Genomic DNA, 16,993 nt, shown 5'->3' with positions numbered 1-16,993 from the left:
CTGACCTTGCCCGGAGAGGCTTGTGGAATGAATGAAGGCAGCATGTGAATTTTTAGCCCTTGTCTCTCCACCCTTTCTTTTTAATTATAAACTCCAGAAATGCTGTGTGATAAAAAAAAATATATAATGAAATGCCCACATCTCAGCCATCAGGGGCTATTTTAGGGGTGGATAGTAAAAGACAGCTGTTAGCCCTGACAGTATAGTACAGAGAAACAACGTCTGTTTGGGTGAAGAACAGGTTTTTTTTTTTTTTTTTTTTTTTTTCCAGCTGGGAAACGTCACCAAGTGGCCTTTCTGTTCTTCACACATGAAACACACACTATCATCCGCATATTTTTAGTTAATTTATGTCCAAATAGGCCTTTCTCTCGCTGCTGGAAAATGATGTTTGGGCTGCAATTACCTTTCCAGCATCTCACAGAAGGGTTTCAGCGCTCACAAAGCTCAGCGGAGAGGCAGCACGTACCCCCACCGACTGTAAATCTCTCCATTTGTAGCTATTCAAATCACATATTTTATTACTAGTACAAAATACGTTGTGTCATTCATTTTGGAGGAGCAGCTAATGCTTCAAGAAAAGCTTTGAAAAACATTCTATTTAGAAACAATTTTGTCTGCAGCCAATGCATTGTGTCTTTTGGGGTTGTCTTTTCTCCCAGCCCTTTTCTCTGTTCTGTGTGCCATTTGCATGACAAATGAGATCATCTTCTCTCCAAAAGCTCACCTGTCCATGCAGCCGGTTTCCCACCTAAAGTTCTAATTCTCTGTATGTTGCATCATAATCCTTAGCATGGTAATAAATTACAGTGTCACCATCAAGATTGTGGCTTCTGGAAAGAAATAAGCAGCGGGGCCAGATGAACTCTCTCAGAAGATTGAGAGACTGTTTTCATGCAAATTCCTGGCATCCTGGGGAACTAGAAACAGCCTCTTTATTATATAGACTCAGTTGCAATCCAGCAGCCAGAAGCCATTTCCACTGGCTCTTAGAAGCTGGTAATGCTCAGAGAAAGATAACCTTTTTGGCAGAAACTTCTTTTTCTTCTTGGCTGATATGGGTCTTATCTGGGAAAATCACTTTGCTCATTAGGTTGGGCATAATGGGTCAGTGTACTTTATAGAGTGCTTTTAAATAGAGACATTCATTCTAAAATACCTTCTTAATTTAACACTTAGAATCACGTTAGATCTCTGGGTCCAAAGCAGTGGACGGTGACTGGGGAGCAGTGAACAGTGACTGCAGGGCAGGAGGAGTGCGTGTCCCATGGATGCACCCTAGGGCAGGGCCATCTGTGTCTGAACTGTCTACAGAGGGCTGCACAGAGCCAAGGCTGGCCAACCACATGGTCAGGATGGTCACCGCTTCAAGGGCAGTGTTCAACCTGCCATTCCAGAGGGCCACTTGCTATATGTGATGTAAACTTCACCCCAGTTTACCCTCCATTTCCCTTGAGCCATAGATGCATTGGACAGAAACTTTGATGAAGCCAGCTCATTGCCTTTTTCCCCATCATTTTAAGATCTTTTGCAGTTCAGTGCAGTGAGGCAAATGCTTGCCATATATAGGCTACTCGTTCTCTCACCTGTAGCAAGCATCACTCAGTCATGGCAGCATTACTTGCTGAGCCCAGATGAAGCCTCAGAATCCTTCTCAACCCAGCCATTAACAACGACCAGAGTTGGTATATGAGATGAGACTTCGCTCAGTCCATGACTTATGCTGGATTGATCTATGCCAGTGGTTCTTAAAGTGTAGGAACCACACTGAGAATTTGTTAGAAATGTAAATTCTCAGAGCCAATCCCAGAACTAGTACATTTGAAAGTCCAGGTTAGGGCCCTGTGATGTGTGTTTTAACAAGGCTTCCAGGAGAGTCTGATGCACACTCAAATTTGAGAACCACGGCTGCAGGCCAGTGCTTGTGACTAATGACTGCTCATTAGAATCACCTGAAGCATGTTAAAACTTACCAATGCTTGAGCACCACTCCCAGAGATTCTGAAGAAATTAGAACACACACTGGCATTAAAAAATAATAATAATAATAACCTTCCCCAGAGTGATTCCCAATGGGTAACCAAGCTTGAGAAGCACATGCTAGTATTTATGGGTATGTCAGGAAAAGGGACACTGACATGGCCTTCAGCTACTGTTGTGCAATTAAGATGAAGCTCCCCAGGCCTGGAGTGGGCACCTGGGTCTGTGGACACTGCTGGTGGAGTGAGGGTGGTTCTCCCTCAGGCATGTCACGCCTCTCCAGTGAGTAGGGGTAGTGATGTGGCTCCAGAGCTGCCTTCTGACTGTTGTCCCTGTTTCCACATCAGTGGAGATGCCAAGGATCTGCCCCTTGAAGCCCTCACCCCACAGCACACACATTGCTCAGCAAAGGGCAGTCCTTCAAGGAGTAGACTGGCCGGGTCTGAGCAACAGCACTGAGGAAGTATTACAGAGGACCCTGTGGTTTATCTGCTGGGCTTCCACCTAAATGTTAGAGGTTTCCCTCACCCCCAATAGTAGCCCATGGTGGATCTGCCACCTGGGAATTTAACAACAGTATTTTTAAACTAGTGCCTGATAAAATGGTGTATATTCAATGTATTCATTCCTAGGGCTGCTGTAACAAAGTACCACAAACTGTATGACTTTAAACAGCAGGATTTTTTTTTTGTTTTTTCTCTCTCCCAGTTCTGGAGCCTAGAAGTCCAAAATCAAGGTGTTGGCTGGGTCATATTCCCTCCAAAGTCTCCAGGGAGGAGTCTGGTCCATGCCTCTCTCTCCTCATTTCTGGTGGTTGCTATCAATCTTTGCAGTTGCTTGGCTTGTAGATGCATCACTCCCATCACTGCCTCCATCTTCACTTGGTATTCTCTCCTACATCTCTGTGTTTTCACATGGCCTTCTTATAAGGACACCACTGGCTGGATTTAGGGACCACTTGAATCTGATATGACCTCATCTTTTACTTTATGTTACCGAGCAAAGGGCTTGCTGCCTGACATGCATAGAAGCCAATACCATGGAACCAGCATTTGAGAAAAGAAAAGGCTTTATTGTGAGGTTGATCAACAAGGAGACAGGAGGCAAGGCTCTCAAATCTGTCTCCCTGATCCAGGGTTGGGTCACAGTTCTTCGAATTAGGGGAGGATGGTTGGTAAATGGAAGCACTGGTGGGGCAGGTTTTGATTGGAGGGCTTTTGAACTTGGCCATTTATGGTAAGGTATGGTAAAGGGGCTTCAGCACCGGTCTTCATGGACAGTGCACCCTTAGTTTCTGAAAGCGTTCCAGCATTCAGGTTCCAGTCATGTCCCAGTTCTTTGGTTCTGTGGGGTGGAGAAACTTTGGTTCCGGGTGTTATTTCAGATCGAAAATTTCTCCTCTGTGTATGCTTCAGCTGCACGGCTTGCAGTTTTGTTCTGTTGTCTCTGAAAAACAACTCAGTATATTGCTAGAAACAGAACAGGGCCAGTTTGGGGCTGATTTTTTGGTTACAGTTACATCCCCAAAGACCAGATTTCCAAATAAAGTCAGGAGTTTAAAAGTTGAACGTATCTTTTTTAAGGGGGGGGGCCATAAATCAACTGACAGCACTCAATAAATTCTTGTTTAATGGTAACAATAATATACTGGGTGATTTACGTATATATAATGTTGGATCTTCAAAACAACCCTAATATGTTTTATATATTACAAACCTATTCAAGAGTGAGCATTGTGAAATTCAGGACCATTGTGTGATGATCTTGGTCATAAACCTATCACTCCAAGGGGATTCCTCATGAGGCACGATTCCAATGATTCCACGATCATGATACTCAATATTCATGAGTGTCTGGATTCCTGTTATATCCCTGCTGAGACTTCCTCTCACACATGATGGGGGAGAAAAGTACTGTAGCAATGCCCAGACACACAGAAGTATTACCCTTATGGGCATCTCTAGGATAAGTAACTAGCAAGGGAAATCAGTCCTATGCTCAGACTTTAGCCTGGAAAACTCCACAATTGGGTGGGTTCTAGAAACGAAAGCTATGAGCTGTGCCTATCTAATGTCACTGTGGCAAGGGAGTGAGCTGTCTGGGTGGCACTGGGGATATCCTTCACTCCTTGAGAGTAGGGTTGACTCTCGTCACTGCCAGGTTCCCAGCAGGGTGCCAGGCAGAGTGGGTGCTGCAAAGAAGCTTGTTGCAGGCTGGCTGAGGCTGAGGGACTAAAGTACCTCTATGCTGAAACCTTCTACCTGTTGGCATCACTCCTTGTGGCAGGTGTAGATGTAAGTTATCAGCAGGTGCCCCTGCAGATGGCTAGGTTAAAATTAATCTGCTGCCAGACATCATCTCCTACTTTATCAAATTACACACACACATGCACACACACACAAAACACACACACAATCTTTATAGTTTGTCTCATACCTGAATTAAGGCATGATTATTCTGAAGCAAACTTTTAGAGATGTTAAACTTTTGAAGAATTTCTGGGCAGCACAACCATTCAATGCCAAGCTTTACCTGGAAGGTCAGTGTAGGAAGTACACTGATAGCGGTGAGATGCCTCTCCCTCCGCCCCTCCTCTCCCTCCTCCACACCCCAACAGTGCCCCCCGATGCAGCTCTGGGGGAACCAGGTCCCTGCCTAATGCACACCTGCTACTTTAGCATCCCTGGGGGCATCGAGTCATCTGGTGCTTTGAGGAACCTGTGCAGGGGACAATGCTGTCTTCAAGCCCAGTGTTGGCCCCTCTTGCCCACATGGGCACAGATTCCTTCCAGAGAGTCTCGCCTATTCTCCATCCCCTGAGAATTCTTCCCTCATGCTTCTTCCCATCCAACAGAGCAAACCACTCCTTCTGTATGCCCCTTCCTCATGCCTGCATTGGTAATAACTGGGACCCTCAGAGAACTCTGCAGTCACAGGAATGCCTTGGCCTTGGACTTTCCAGTCCAGACTCCTCTTCTGGCAAGAAGGCCTCCCTCACTAACAGAAGCCCTGGTGGCTGCAACACCATCCCACTTCCTTTTCTCCTAGTCCCCTGCGTGGAGCTGGTCACCATCCTTTACATTAATAGATTTCCTTTCATGTCATTGAAGATGGGTTAAATAATCATCACCATAATTACCTCTGAGCATCAGAAAGCAATGCTGATGACATGATGTTTGAAAGGCTGAGAGGAAATCGAAAACTCCCAGAAGGAAAACACCCATCCCCGTGCTCCCCTGGCTGCCTTGGAGGTCAGCGCCCCCTGCTCTCGTGGCAGGGGGCCGGTGGTGACAAGCTGTCACCTGCCTGTCCGGCCACTCTTCTCAAAGCCTCTGCCACCTGCTGGGATGGGGGACGGGTAGTGACAGGCCAAACTCCGTGTTCAGTGAGGCCCAACAGCACAAGGTGGCAGGAGGGCTGAGGCGCGTCAGTGGGCCTGGCACTGCTACTTGACATGCAGGAGGGAGGGCTCAACAGCTGTCACCAGTGGCCCCTGGGGTCTGCTCCAGACTCTAGAGAGAGGACACCTTCAGACTCCCACATTTCCTCTTTGAAGTTCAGAAGAATCACACTTTCGTCTCCCCTCCCTCCTCTCTCTGACACAAACAGATGCATAAAAGATAAGCCCTAACTCTCTTTTACCCACAGACCCACACAGACAAGTTTTCTCTCTGTCTCTCTGTCACACACACTGGTAAGTTGTCACTCACAGAGTCTCATTCTCTCTCTCTCTCTCACACACACACACACACTCACACTCACACTGCTCTCTCCTACCTCAGGTAACCCAGGTGTATTGAGAGACCAGAAACCGCTCCCCTCTGGGGGAGCCCCAGGCGCCCTCCAGGTGTGGCAACACCACCTCCCCTAATGGGGACACACAGCATGGGGTCCCTGTGCTGTCAGACACCCGCCTCAGGAGTCTGACAATTCCCTGTTGCTGGCTGAGTTTTCCACCTCTCTTCCCAGCCATGGTACCGAGGAGATAAAGCCAGTAAATACATTCATGTTTTGGGGAATGGTGAGAACAGAGCCTCCTGTTGCCTCACAGCCCAAGCCTGCCCTCCAGGCATTTGTCATGTTGCTGGCATTTGAGCTGAGAATGTCTCCCACCACAAAAGCCTGCCATCTCCTGGGGGAAATCAGGGCTGTCTTCTTGGCAGAAAGCTGGATGTGTGCCTGGGGAGGTCGGGGCCAGACAGCCTTTATTCCTCCCAGACCCCAGGTAGGAAACCAGGTAAAAATACACTTTGCAGTTTGCTCCTTTTTCTCTCACTCGTGCTCAGATTAACCGCTTATACATTTTTTTTTTTTTTGCGGTCCACGGGCCTCTCACTGTTGCGGCCTCTCCCGTTGCGGAGCACAGGCTCCGGAAGCGCAAGCTCAGCAGCCATGGCTCATGGGCCCAGCCGCTCTGCGGCATGTGTGATCTTCCCAGACCGGGGCACGAACCTGTGTCCCCTGCATCGGCAGGCGGACTCTCAACCACTGTCCCTCCACTTATACATTTTTAAGGTATTTTTGCTAAAGTCCAACACATGTCTCTGGTGATTTGAACAGATCGTGGGAATGGTCAGTATAAAAATAGCCTCCTTCAGCCGAGGCAGGAGGCAGATGAGAAGGGGAAGGAGATAGGGAGCTTCAGGTCTCATCGCCCAGGCATCGCAACGGGGCTGTGGGAGTGAAGTCCAAAATTTGGCCTGGAGAATTGAAAATGAGGACCATTAGCTCTAGAGAATGATGAACTCCACCCCCGTAAGTGGCATCAGTGCCGTACAGAGCTGCTCTGCTCTCTGCTCCCCTCTGTTTCCCCCGTGAGAGTTGCGTGCTCTAGCCATCCTGCGTTGCTGGCAGTTACCATCTTCTCTGTTACCCCAGCATCTGCATATGCTGCTCTCTGCCTGGACTTCCCTCCTCCCCACACTCTGCCTGACTAACAGTTACCACGTGTATAGCATGGCCCCTCTATGCCAGGCCCTGCCCCAGCACTAGATGGATCGTAATCCACTTATCCTCATGATGACCTGACGATGTAAGTGCGATCATTACCCCTTATTTTGGCAATGAGATACAGAGGCACAGAGAGGTTAGGTAACTTGTCCTAGGTCACACAGGTAGAAAGGGACAGTACTGGTTTCCACACCTGGCCAAAGGCTCCAGGAAACTGCCCTTCCGACTGCTCCTGGCTACCTTCCCCGACCCCTTCCTATGTTAGGGAGTTTCCTCTGGTTCTCAGAACACCCCGTATCCCCCTCGGCCTCACCCTCATCACTTTCCACCTTGTTAACAATATGTATTAAGTTTCTGTTTTCTTGTCTGCCTCCCCATGCCTGCCCAGCTTGAGGTCAGGGTCCCTGGCTGGCTCAGGTCTGGGACACCAGCTCCTCAAAAAGGGCCTGGCACAAAGCAGTGCCTCTTGCCTATTTGTAGACGGGGTGCATGTATGGATGGATGGATATCAACCCCTTAGGTAAACAAAACAGGCCAAGTTCTGGCAGACAAACCAAGGGCCAAGCAGAGAGCCAAGGTGGAAACTCCCAGGGTGGGATCGGAGGGTAAAATGGAGAAATAAACGTAAGGGTGGCCCTTTAGAAAAATGTGTCTGCAGCTCTGGATGTCGACCTGCACAGAAGGGCTGGGAGGAGAGCCAGCATCTCTCCGCTCTGGGCCCGGTAAACCCAGTGCAGGTGGGGCTGCCTGCAGGCTGCAGAGTTAGGAAAACCTGCCCCCCAGGGCTGGAACACAAGGCAAGTGGGGCAGAGGGGCGACGCAGCGTGATCTTATAGTCAGGGGTGTCCCAGGAGGTATTACCAATCACTACCTTCTTTTTTGCTTCTTTTGCTTCCTTCTGGCCCAAGTGTCGTGACTCATACATGCTGTGGGACAGCAGAGCATCACCTGCCTGTCACGGCTCTCGTGGCCCATCTCACGCAGTATCGTGCGGTAGTGCTTTTCTGCCAGTTTCACTCGCTCCTCCCACCCACGGTGACGTTAGAATCTGGACGTAGGGAATGGGGGGTAAGTGCAGCCGCAGCCCCAGTTGCCACCTCTCATGCGGTGCGATGTGCCCACATGCGGCGTGAGATGGCCCAGCCCCGCAGGTCCTCCTGCCTGGGGGCACCAGCTATCCTAATTCACGAAATGTCGGGGCGGGGGTGGAATGGAAGGACACGTGTACCCACTTTATTCTCACGCACCTTCAGCTAGGAACCCTACGGTTGGGCTGACCAGGCTTCTCCTTCCCACAGGGAGGCAAGATCCCCGTGAGATGGACGGCTCCAGAGGCCATCGCCTACCGCAAGTTCACGTCTGCCAGCGACGTCTGGAGCTACGGGATTGTCATGTGGGAAGTCATGTCGTTTGGAGAGAGACCCTATTGGGATATGTCAAACCAAGATGTGAGTGTCAGTGGCACCTGGCTGCTGCAACCCTTACCCCAGGGGTCCCACAGGCCATGGCATGCCAAGCCCACCTATCTGTTTTCTGCTTGGGGCCTCAGAACGTGAACGTGAGGTGTCCAGGGCAGGGGATATTGGATCCCCTTGGCACCAATATTTGAACTAATCAAAGAGCCCAGCATGACCCCAAAGCCTGTAAAGATGCCCAGGGCAACCCAGGAGACAATGGGCTGGTTCCAAATGGCCAGGAACCATGAATAGATCAGGCCCAAAGTTAATCAGGAAATTCTACCCCACTTCAGAGCTCCATCATCATGTGTAAAGGAAGGGAAGCCGTGCTGGTGGGAGGGCGGGCCTGGCTGCCAGGCTGCTCTGCTCGGACAGATGTGCTGTGTTGAGCCAGCTGCAGCTTCTATCTGGGACTCACACCTCTCCGCTTTAAAGAGAGGAATTAATCATGAAGGCCCTTCTTTCCTGAGAATCCACTCTTCTGGGAGTCCGTGTCACCTGTCAGTGAAGGAGGTGCTGAGTGAGAGTCCCAAAGCTGGTCAGCTTCACATGGGCCTCAGGAGGGGACCTGTCTGAGTGGAGGTCAGCAACACCCCTCCAGGCCACTCACAAGGGACGGGGGGAAAGGAAAGGGCCATCTGAGATGCTTTAAGCAGAGGCATTTTGGGGAGGTGTTCCAGAGGGGACACTTTGCTACATAATTACTAAAAGGTAGGAAGACTTTGAGGATGATTTGCTTTGGTAAGGTTCCAGTCAAAATCCTACCTGGATTCCCCCACTGCCTTGGACCCTGGGCTGTTCCCCAGGACCACTCCTCCTTTGTGTTCTGAATACGTGCCCTCCCCTTGGAGAGTCTGCAGTGTCCATCTTACCTCTGTTCTCTGCTTGCTCTTCCCATCACCTTGGGGGACAGTTATTATCTTTCCCAACTTCCAAGCAAGAAGAGGCAGAGCTGGCCCAGTCCAGATGGGGAAACCAGCCACCCCATAAGCACCTACATAGTGGGTGGGCTCTTCGTTACTCGTAAACTGAAGAAGTCTGCTCCCAGCCAGCCCTCTATCCAGACAGACATTCCGAGCCATGGCTGTCGCTCATAAGGTTGAGAAAGGTGGCGATCTGGGAGGCCAGGAAACACTTTCCAATGAGCCAGAATGGGAGCTGGGTGCTGCCGTGACAGTGGGTAGAGTGGCTTCAGCCCAGAGCAGGTGAAATGGCTGCATCCTTAACCAGGTCCTGCTGCCGACCATGTGTGGCATCTACTTCCTCTATTATCTCTGATTATCCATGCTTTGCCTCTGCTCCTGTAGCATGTCGAATCGGTAAGTGTTGGAATTGATGCCAAGGCTGCTTTCATGAAATCAAGTGCACCCTGGTTTTGTCCATACTGTCAGCTAGATGAGTAATAAACGTTAGCCAGAAAACGCAGACCCATTTTGTCCTGCCCAGAGACTGTAATCCGATTAAGCACAATTCAGCACACATGGAACGGATTATGAAACTCTGACAGGCAAGATTTGACATTCAAGATATTCTCAGCAAATGCATTCACCTCTGCTGAAAACAAATGGAGTTTCTGATATTAGACTTCCAGTATTCCCAAATCATTCATTCAACGAACACTCAGGGTATGCTAACTGTGACTAAGCATTGTGCTTGCCGGCTCTATTCTTGGGGGGTTTATAGCCCAGTGGCACATACACAGGGCTGTGGGAACACTTTGTGGGGAGGTAAGGAAGGTTTCCAGATATTTAACACTTGAGCTGGACCTCAAAGGGAATAAGGACATCTGCAAAGTAGCTGTTTATTCTAATTTTATTGTATTTCTCAGAAATAAATCCTCTCAGCATTGTTCCAAGTACCATTCCACTCTCTGTGGAAGGCGGAGGGTGACTTTTGCCCATTCAGAAGGTATCTTCTGACCCAGCCTGGGAGAGAGCCAGGAGGGGCTCCCAGCAGCTCGGGCTGCAGCCCGACTCATCAGAAACCACTGAGGTGGTGGCAGTAAAGGATTTTACAGATGACAATTGAAAGGCTTTACGAAAGAGAATTGCAGAGGCAAGTCAGAGTGCTGGTAATTGGGCTTCCGGAGCCCAGGAAGGTCTTTGAACATGTACAGAGTTTGTCAGCCAGAGAGAGAACTTGGAAGTTCTACGGCTTGGCTCTGATTGACAGAGATAATGAGAGTGGCAGTGTCTGGGGAGAAGCTGTGGTTTTACTGAAACATCAGAGCTCAACTTAACCCCCTCTGCCCTGGATCCTCCACTGCTCTGAGCTCCTCCACTTTTCTCCCTCCGCATGGAAGGTCGAGGAAGCCCGCCCACCGCCCAACTTCACTAATGAAAAGTGCACGTCTGGGGGCAGCCAGGAGCCCCTCTGGGGACAGGAGAGCAAGGGGAGGGGCCCTGCTCCTTTCCCAGAGGAGCTCCAGCCCTGGTCCCCGGTCCAGACCACCTGTCCCTGGTCCCCACCTAACCCCCGCACCTGCCATCTCGGGGTACACGTGAGCAAAGGCAGCCCTCACCCCATCCCGTTGCTGCAGACCATTCAAAGCAAGTCAGCCCTGCTCCGTGACAGCTGCCAAGACTGGTTCTCGCTGCCACACTCGCCATCACCTTCTCTCTGGAGACGCCATCTGATCTCATTTCAATCTCCAGTCTTTTCAGTGTCCATTTATCTCATCCTGTTGTGGACCAAGGAAAGGGGCCCAGGACTCGCTCTGATTTTTCTATTCTGCTCAGCAGGACCCCCTCTGCCCCCAAGCTTGGGCCATATCTTTCCTCACAATTCAGACGCAGTCACTGGTGTTTGGACTGAAAGTGGTTCTCCTGCCTCCTACCTGTTTTCTCCATACCTGCCAGTGAAGCAGGCATGACAGGGAGTGATCCCAAAGCCCCATTAGAGGACTACAATTCCTTTTTCAAAATAATGATGTTTTAATTTGATTATAAGTTATATGTATTCGGAAAATTTAGAAAACACCCAGATCCTTAAAAAGAACAAAAATCTCCAAAGGCATAGTGCTTCAGAGAAAGACTTGACTAGATAAATGTTATCCATACAGCAATTAATGACCTAGCAGTTTTCTTTGGAGTGGAGGGTAAAGCTTTTATTTTTTTCATATGTGCAAGAAGCGTCAATGCTCCCAGAGCATCTACTCGAGTAATAACAACAAAGTTATCTAGAAGAAATAGCAAATAGGAATTCCCTGGTGGTCCAGTGGTTAGGACTCTGTGCTTTTTGATTTTTCACTCCCAAGGGCATGGATTCAATCCCTGGTCAGGAACTAAGATCCCTCAAGCTGTGGGGCGGGGCCAAACATTAAAAAAAAAAAAAAAAAAAGAAGAAGAAATAGCAAATGGAATAAAGTCCCATTTGTAAACAAGAGCATGGGAGGGGGCTCCTCTATCCTATGTCCTGAAAGGTGAGATACAGAGAGGGAGGTAGCATTTACCAAGTCCCCACTACGTGCTTGGTGCTTCCCAAACACCATCTTCCTGGACCTCCAGTTGGCCGGCAGCAGAACAGCAACCCTCTTTGAAGAGAAGACCTCCACTGTAGTAGACGTGGCCTCAGTGACAGCCTCCATGTGATGATGGGATTCTTTCTACTCATATGTGTGGTGCTCAACGCGCATCACCTCACTGTGTCATTTAATCCTTCTAACACCCCCATCTGTGCAGTTTCAGGAAGTCAACTGACTCTCCCAAGTTTCTGGAGCTAATAAGAAATGGAACTAGAACCCGAACCCAGACCTCCAAGATCTATGCCCCTGATGGCAATGCCACACCATCACTAACACAGCGTGTGGGGCTACACTCCTGTGGACCTGCAGGGAGGAGGAATCAGTGACTCTCTGATGTCCTCTTAAAAGGAAAGTCAGCACATCAAACAAACAGAGGAAGTACAAAAACACACGCCAGGATGGTGTTCCAAAAATTCCAATGAGGTGGCCTGCAGAAGAGATGGGGGAAAAGCAGCTTAGTGGCGTCCAGTCTAAAGCTCACAGACGGAAGAGTCAGCACGTGCCTGGGTCCCCAGTCTCTTGATGCTCTGCCAGGAGTGCTCGGGTCAGCTGGTCACACCTCTGAGCTGCACCCCCACAGAGGCCTCCTACCTCTTATGGGCAGATGGGAAAGTAATCTTGTCGGGGGGAACATTCGTATTTGGGAATCTGGTCATCAAATAATTTGGGCAGCGATGCCAGCGGTTTAAGGGGAACAGGAGCTGCCCTACACTGGAAGACTTTGGGGGCCCCTAACCCCCAAAAGAAGTTGAATTTGGACACCAGCCCCTCCTGCTGGTCCCACCTAGCTTGTCCTTAGGCAGCCCAGAAAGAGCTCGTGGGGCCATTCAGTGGGTAATCCCACTTGTCCCCTTGGTGAGTGGGGACTCTGTGACAGGGCCCCTTAATCCAGCTGCTTGGAAGGAGCTGGAAAGGATGCCAGTTTTAAGCAAGGCTATTCATCCTCATGGATTACTTGGTTTAGCTCCATACCCCTGTTTCCTACCATGAAGACATCAAATAGCTCCAAGGACTGTTCTCCAGGCTGAGATTCCTGTGGCATCCCCACAGAGCCTAGGAAGAGTGGGCTTCAAGGTATTCAAAACTTAAACTCAGGGACTTCCCTGCTGGTCCAGTGGGTAAGACTCCACGCTCCCAATGCAAGGGGCCCAGGTTCGATCCCTGCTCGGGGAACTAGATCCCACATGCATGCTGCAACTAAGAGCCCACACACTGCAACTAAACATGTCACAACAAAGATCCTCCTGCGTGTTGCAACTAAGACTTGGTGCAGATAAATAAATAAATATTTTAAAAAATTAAACTCAGATACCCCTGTGATTTTTTCACAACCCTATCCCTTACTAGCTTCGTGCCCTCAGGCAAATGACTTCCCTGTTTGTGCATTCATTTCCTCATGGGGAAAATAGGGCTAAAATGCCCTCCTCAGAGGATAACAGGTAATTTGACTGACAACAGTCTGGCTAAGATAAACATTTGTTAGTGGTATAAAATATTATTCAAAAGTGCATATTCCCAGTTGCTGTTTTTTTATAAAGTGATCATATTGGTGTGGTTTGTATGCTTGTTTGTTTTTCTGCCACATCGAATAGAAGGAATAATACACCTTGATTATCTCTAATGACTTCAGGTTATTACATTATCTCATGCCCCGTCTCATGCCCTGTATCCTGTGCATAGAATTTGTAAAAATATAAACTGATTGAGAATATTCACTTTCTGACCAATTTACAAAGTAATAAAAAAGAATAATCAGTTGAAATAAATCTGACAGTTTTTAAAGTAGAGGCAAAAATACCTGAAAATCCCTGAACTCCAAATTATTCCCTATGTTGTTAAAGGTGCTTTAACTGTTTATATTAATGTAAAATCAATGCCTAATTATTATAGAAAATAAACATACAAAGAAACAAAAAGAAAAACACAAAGGGCATTCATGTTTCTACCTGCCCAGAGGCAACCACCGTTAGTTCCATGGTATAGATCCTTCCAAGGACTTTTCTAAGCATGTGTGTAATTATTAGTCTTTGTTTTGTTTTGATTCTTGTTTTTTTTACAAAAGCAAGCTTATACCATACCTGCACTTATGCAGCCTGCTGTTTTGCCTAATATTACAATGTGAGTATATTTCCATTTCAATAGGCACATTTTTGTAACATCTTAAGGCCTGCATTGTATTCCTGGCCTTCCATTGTGTTATAATAAATTACAGAGCAGGCATAATTGTTTTAAATGAATTGGAAATTAAGAAGTAAAGGGTGAAAAACACAACAATCTGAAGAACAGAAAAAGGACTTAAAGATCCTAAAATCTTTGCAAAACTGTCCCCTGGAGTCTGCGAAAATTAACAAAACCTGATTGGAGATATTCATGTTGGATCACCTTGTTATTTCCACTGTTGTCATTGTACCGAACCAATTTGTTTAACTAGATTATCTTCTACCCAATTCCTGTCACTGCCTCATGAAGGTTAAGGCAGATAATGCCTAGGAAGCATCTAGAGGGTCTCTGACATGGAGTAGGCTCTCCATCAAATTGTGATCCCTTCTCCCACCTTCTTTTCCCATAGCAGTGAAAGGATGAGGTCACAATGGGCTTTGGTGGGTGTCCTTTGCAAATAGTTGGCACGTTTCCCACGTGCCATTGTTTCATCTGCCCTGGTGCCACCAGCTGCCAATAAGGCAGAATTCGGCCTGACGTCCTCTCAGGGAGAAGCTCAAACCATTCTTCAGTAAACATTTACAGCCATCTAGTGTATGTCAGGCCCTGTGCCAGGTGCTGGGGACACAAAGACACAAGAAGAGGTGGGCCCTGCTTTCTGGGAACTCACAGCCTAGGGGGAAAAGCCAAGTATATGTAAAATCTCTTACTGTGGGAGGTATAGGAGCACAGAAGGCGGGGCACCTGGGGTAAGGAGGCTCCATCCTCGGAAGCTAATTTGTGAATGACTGGCTGGTGGCTCATCACCAATCACACCTGTTCCCATGTGTGTCACTGCAGGTCATCAATGCCATTGAGCAGGACTACAGGCTGCCCCCACCCATGGACTGCCCAGCTGCTCTACACCAACTCATGCTGGACTGCTGGCAAAAGGACCGTAACAGCCGGCCCCGATTTGCAGAGATTGTCAACACCCTGGACAAGATGATCCGGAACCCAGCAAGTCTCAAGACTGTGGCAACCATCACCGCCGTGTGAGTCTAGTGGAACCGGGTGGCTCCTAGGGGTGGGTGGCCTCACAGTCAGGCAGGGCCCAGAGCGAGGCTGCTAGCCTTCAGTCTACTGAGAGCAAAAGGGGGAGACGGCTGAGCTTATCCATGGATGGAAGAAGTTCCAAGACTCTTCCCTTCCTTTTTCTCTTCTATCTCTCCAGCATGGGCTGTAGACAGATGAAAAGATAACATATCTGTATCTCTACCTTCCATTGGCCTCAGATGGGCTGGGCACTGGGCTCTGTAGTAGTTGAGTGTATCTGGTCTGACTGGTATGAGACCCCACTTTTGGGCAATTCTGTTTCTAGAAGGCACCCTTTCTGTTAACCACACCAGTGCATGAGGCAGGTGGAGCTGCCGACTTGGAACCTTGGCCAACCTATTAACAGGTAAAGGCCCTGATTGCTGTGGGACAAAGAAATTCAGAGCGGTTGGATTTGTTATAAGCAAATGCACAGAACTGTCAGCTGTCAGCCACAGTCAGCTGTACATCACTCATTTACATTTGCAGCGTGAACTCATTTATTAATTCATCCTTTCGACCAGAGTTTATTGGGTGCTTATGTGTTAATCACTGTGCCCTTGCTGGCTGTATAGAATAAGCAAGATAGACATGCCCTCATGGAGCTTAGAATCATTTAGGAGCAGCGAACATTAATCAGATGATTGCCCAAAGAAATACAAATTGAGACTTTACTGGCCAGTGTGGCAGGGAAGTGCCTGATGCTTGGAGAGCATACACCTTGGTCTGGCGTCAGGGAGGCGGCCCTGATGCCTGTTATTTCAGTTGTGAGCTGAAGAGGGAGGGTGCATTAACTGAATGAAAGGAAGATGGGAGTAGAGAGTCAGGGTTCCAGATCAAGGGTACAGCATGTGCAGAGGCTCGAGTGTGGGAAGGACAGGGCCAGCGTGTTGGGAGTGCAGTTTGTCGGGGGACCAGGTGGGGATTGGGGCTGGTGAGGTGGGCGAGAGCCAGACACTCAGAGACTTTAGGCCCTGTTAAGACTTCGGAGTGGGCTTCCCAGGTGGCGCAGTGGTTGAGAGCCCGCCTGCCAATGCAGGGGACACGGGTTCGTTCCCCGGTCCGGGAAGATCCCACATGCCGCAGAGCAGCTGGGCCCGTGAGCCATGGCCGCTGAGCCTGCGCGTCCGGAGCCTGTGCTCCGCAACAGGAGAGGCCACAACAGTGAGAGGCCTGCATACAGCAAAAAAAAAAAAAAAAAGACTTCGGAGCTTGGTTTTCAGAGCAATGATCACCCACTAAGGGGTTTGACGTGAATCAGGGTCAGGAGTTGGGTCATTGTCAGGATCACAGCTCCATATTTTAAAGAGCACCAGACTATAACATGGACCTGTTGTTGAGGGGACCATGAAGACAGACTTGGTAGGAGGACATGGCAGTAGTAACCATGGTAGAGAAGACAGCATCTTAAATCAGGCTAATGGTGTGGAAAGAAGCGGATGAGTTTGAGAGATTTTGAAGGTCAAATCTTTATGACTTGGTGAAGGGTTGGGCGTGGGTGCTGACAGTGAGGGCGATGTGAAGATGGCACCCTGATTTCTGGACTGGGTACCTGGGGTGGGGGGTTCTGCTTTGAGAACATGCCCGAGAAGGTCAGTGGTGGGCTGCTCTGTTCCATTTCTTTCATTTAGCTGAGGACGGAACCCGGAGAAAAAAATGTTACCTACAGATTTGGAGAGGTTGCAGTGAACTTTATATATTTGTAAAAGGAGCATATCTTTGGTTGGTGAAGCTCTTAGATTTCAGTTTACAAAGGAGTTGTGGTCCTTCTCTTCCCTTCAGACTGTCTGCTGTGCCAGTCTGCCCGTCTGGGCTGACCGGCATGGGACAGAGCCCAGACCAGGGGGAC

At 48.7% G+C, this 16,993-nt stretch overlaps 1 protein-coding gene across 1 annotated transcript in view; it reads left to right on the top strand.

Moving 5' to 3' along the window:
* The window catches only part of EPHB1 (EPH receptor B1), a 433,422-nt gene that overhangs the window by 411,113 nt on the left and 5,316 nt on the right, over positions 1-16,993 (top strand). The window contains exons 13-14 of the mRNA XM_007457544.1: positions 8,229-8,378; positions 14,911-15,104. Of these exons, the coding sequence (XP_007457606.1) occupies positions 8,229-8,378; positions 14,911-15,104 (344 nt within the window). The remainder of the gene's footprint in view (positions 1-8,228; positions 8,379-14,910; positions 15,105-16,993) is intronic.

Source organism: Lipotes vexillifer, unplaced genomic scaffold (genome assembly GCF_000442215.2).
Source record: "Lipotes vexillifer unplaced genomic scaffold, Lipotes_vexillifer_v1.1 scaffold86, whole genome shotgun sequence".
NCBI classification, from domain to species: domain Eukaryota; kingdom Metazoa; phylum Chordata; class Mammalia; order Artiodactyla; family Lipotidae; genus Lipotes; species Lipotes vexillifer.
Note: the sequence above shows the minus strand (reverse complement) of the source record. Positions and strands in the feature narration are given on the sequence as shown.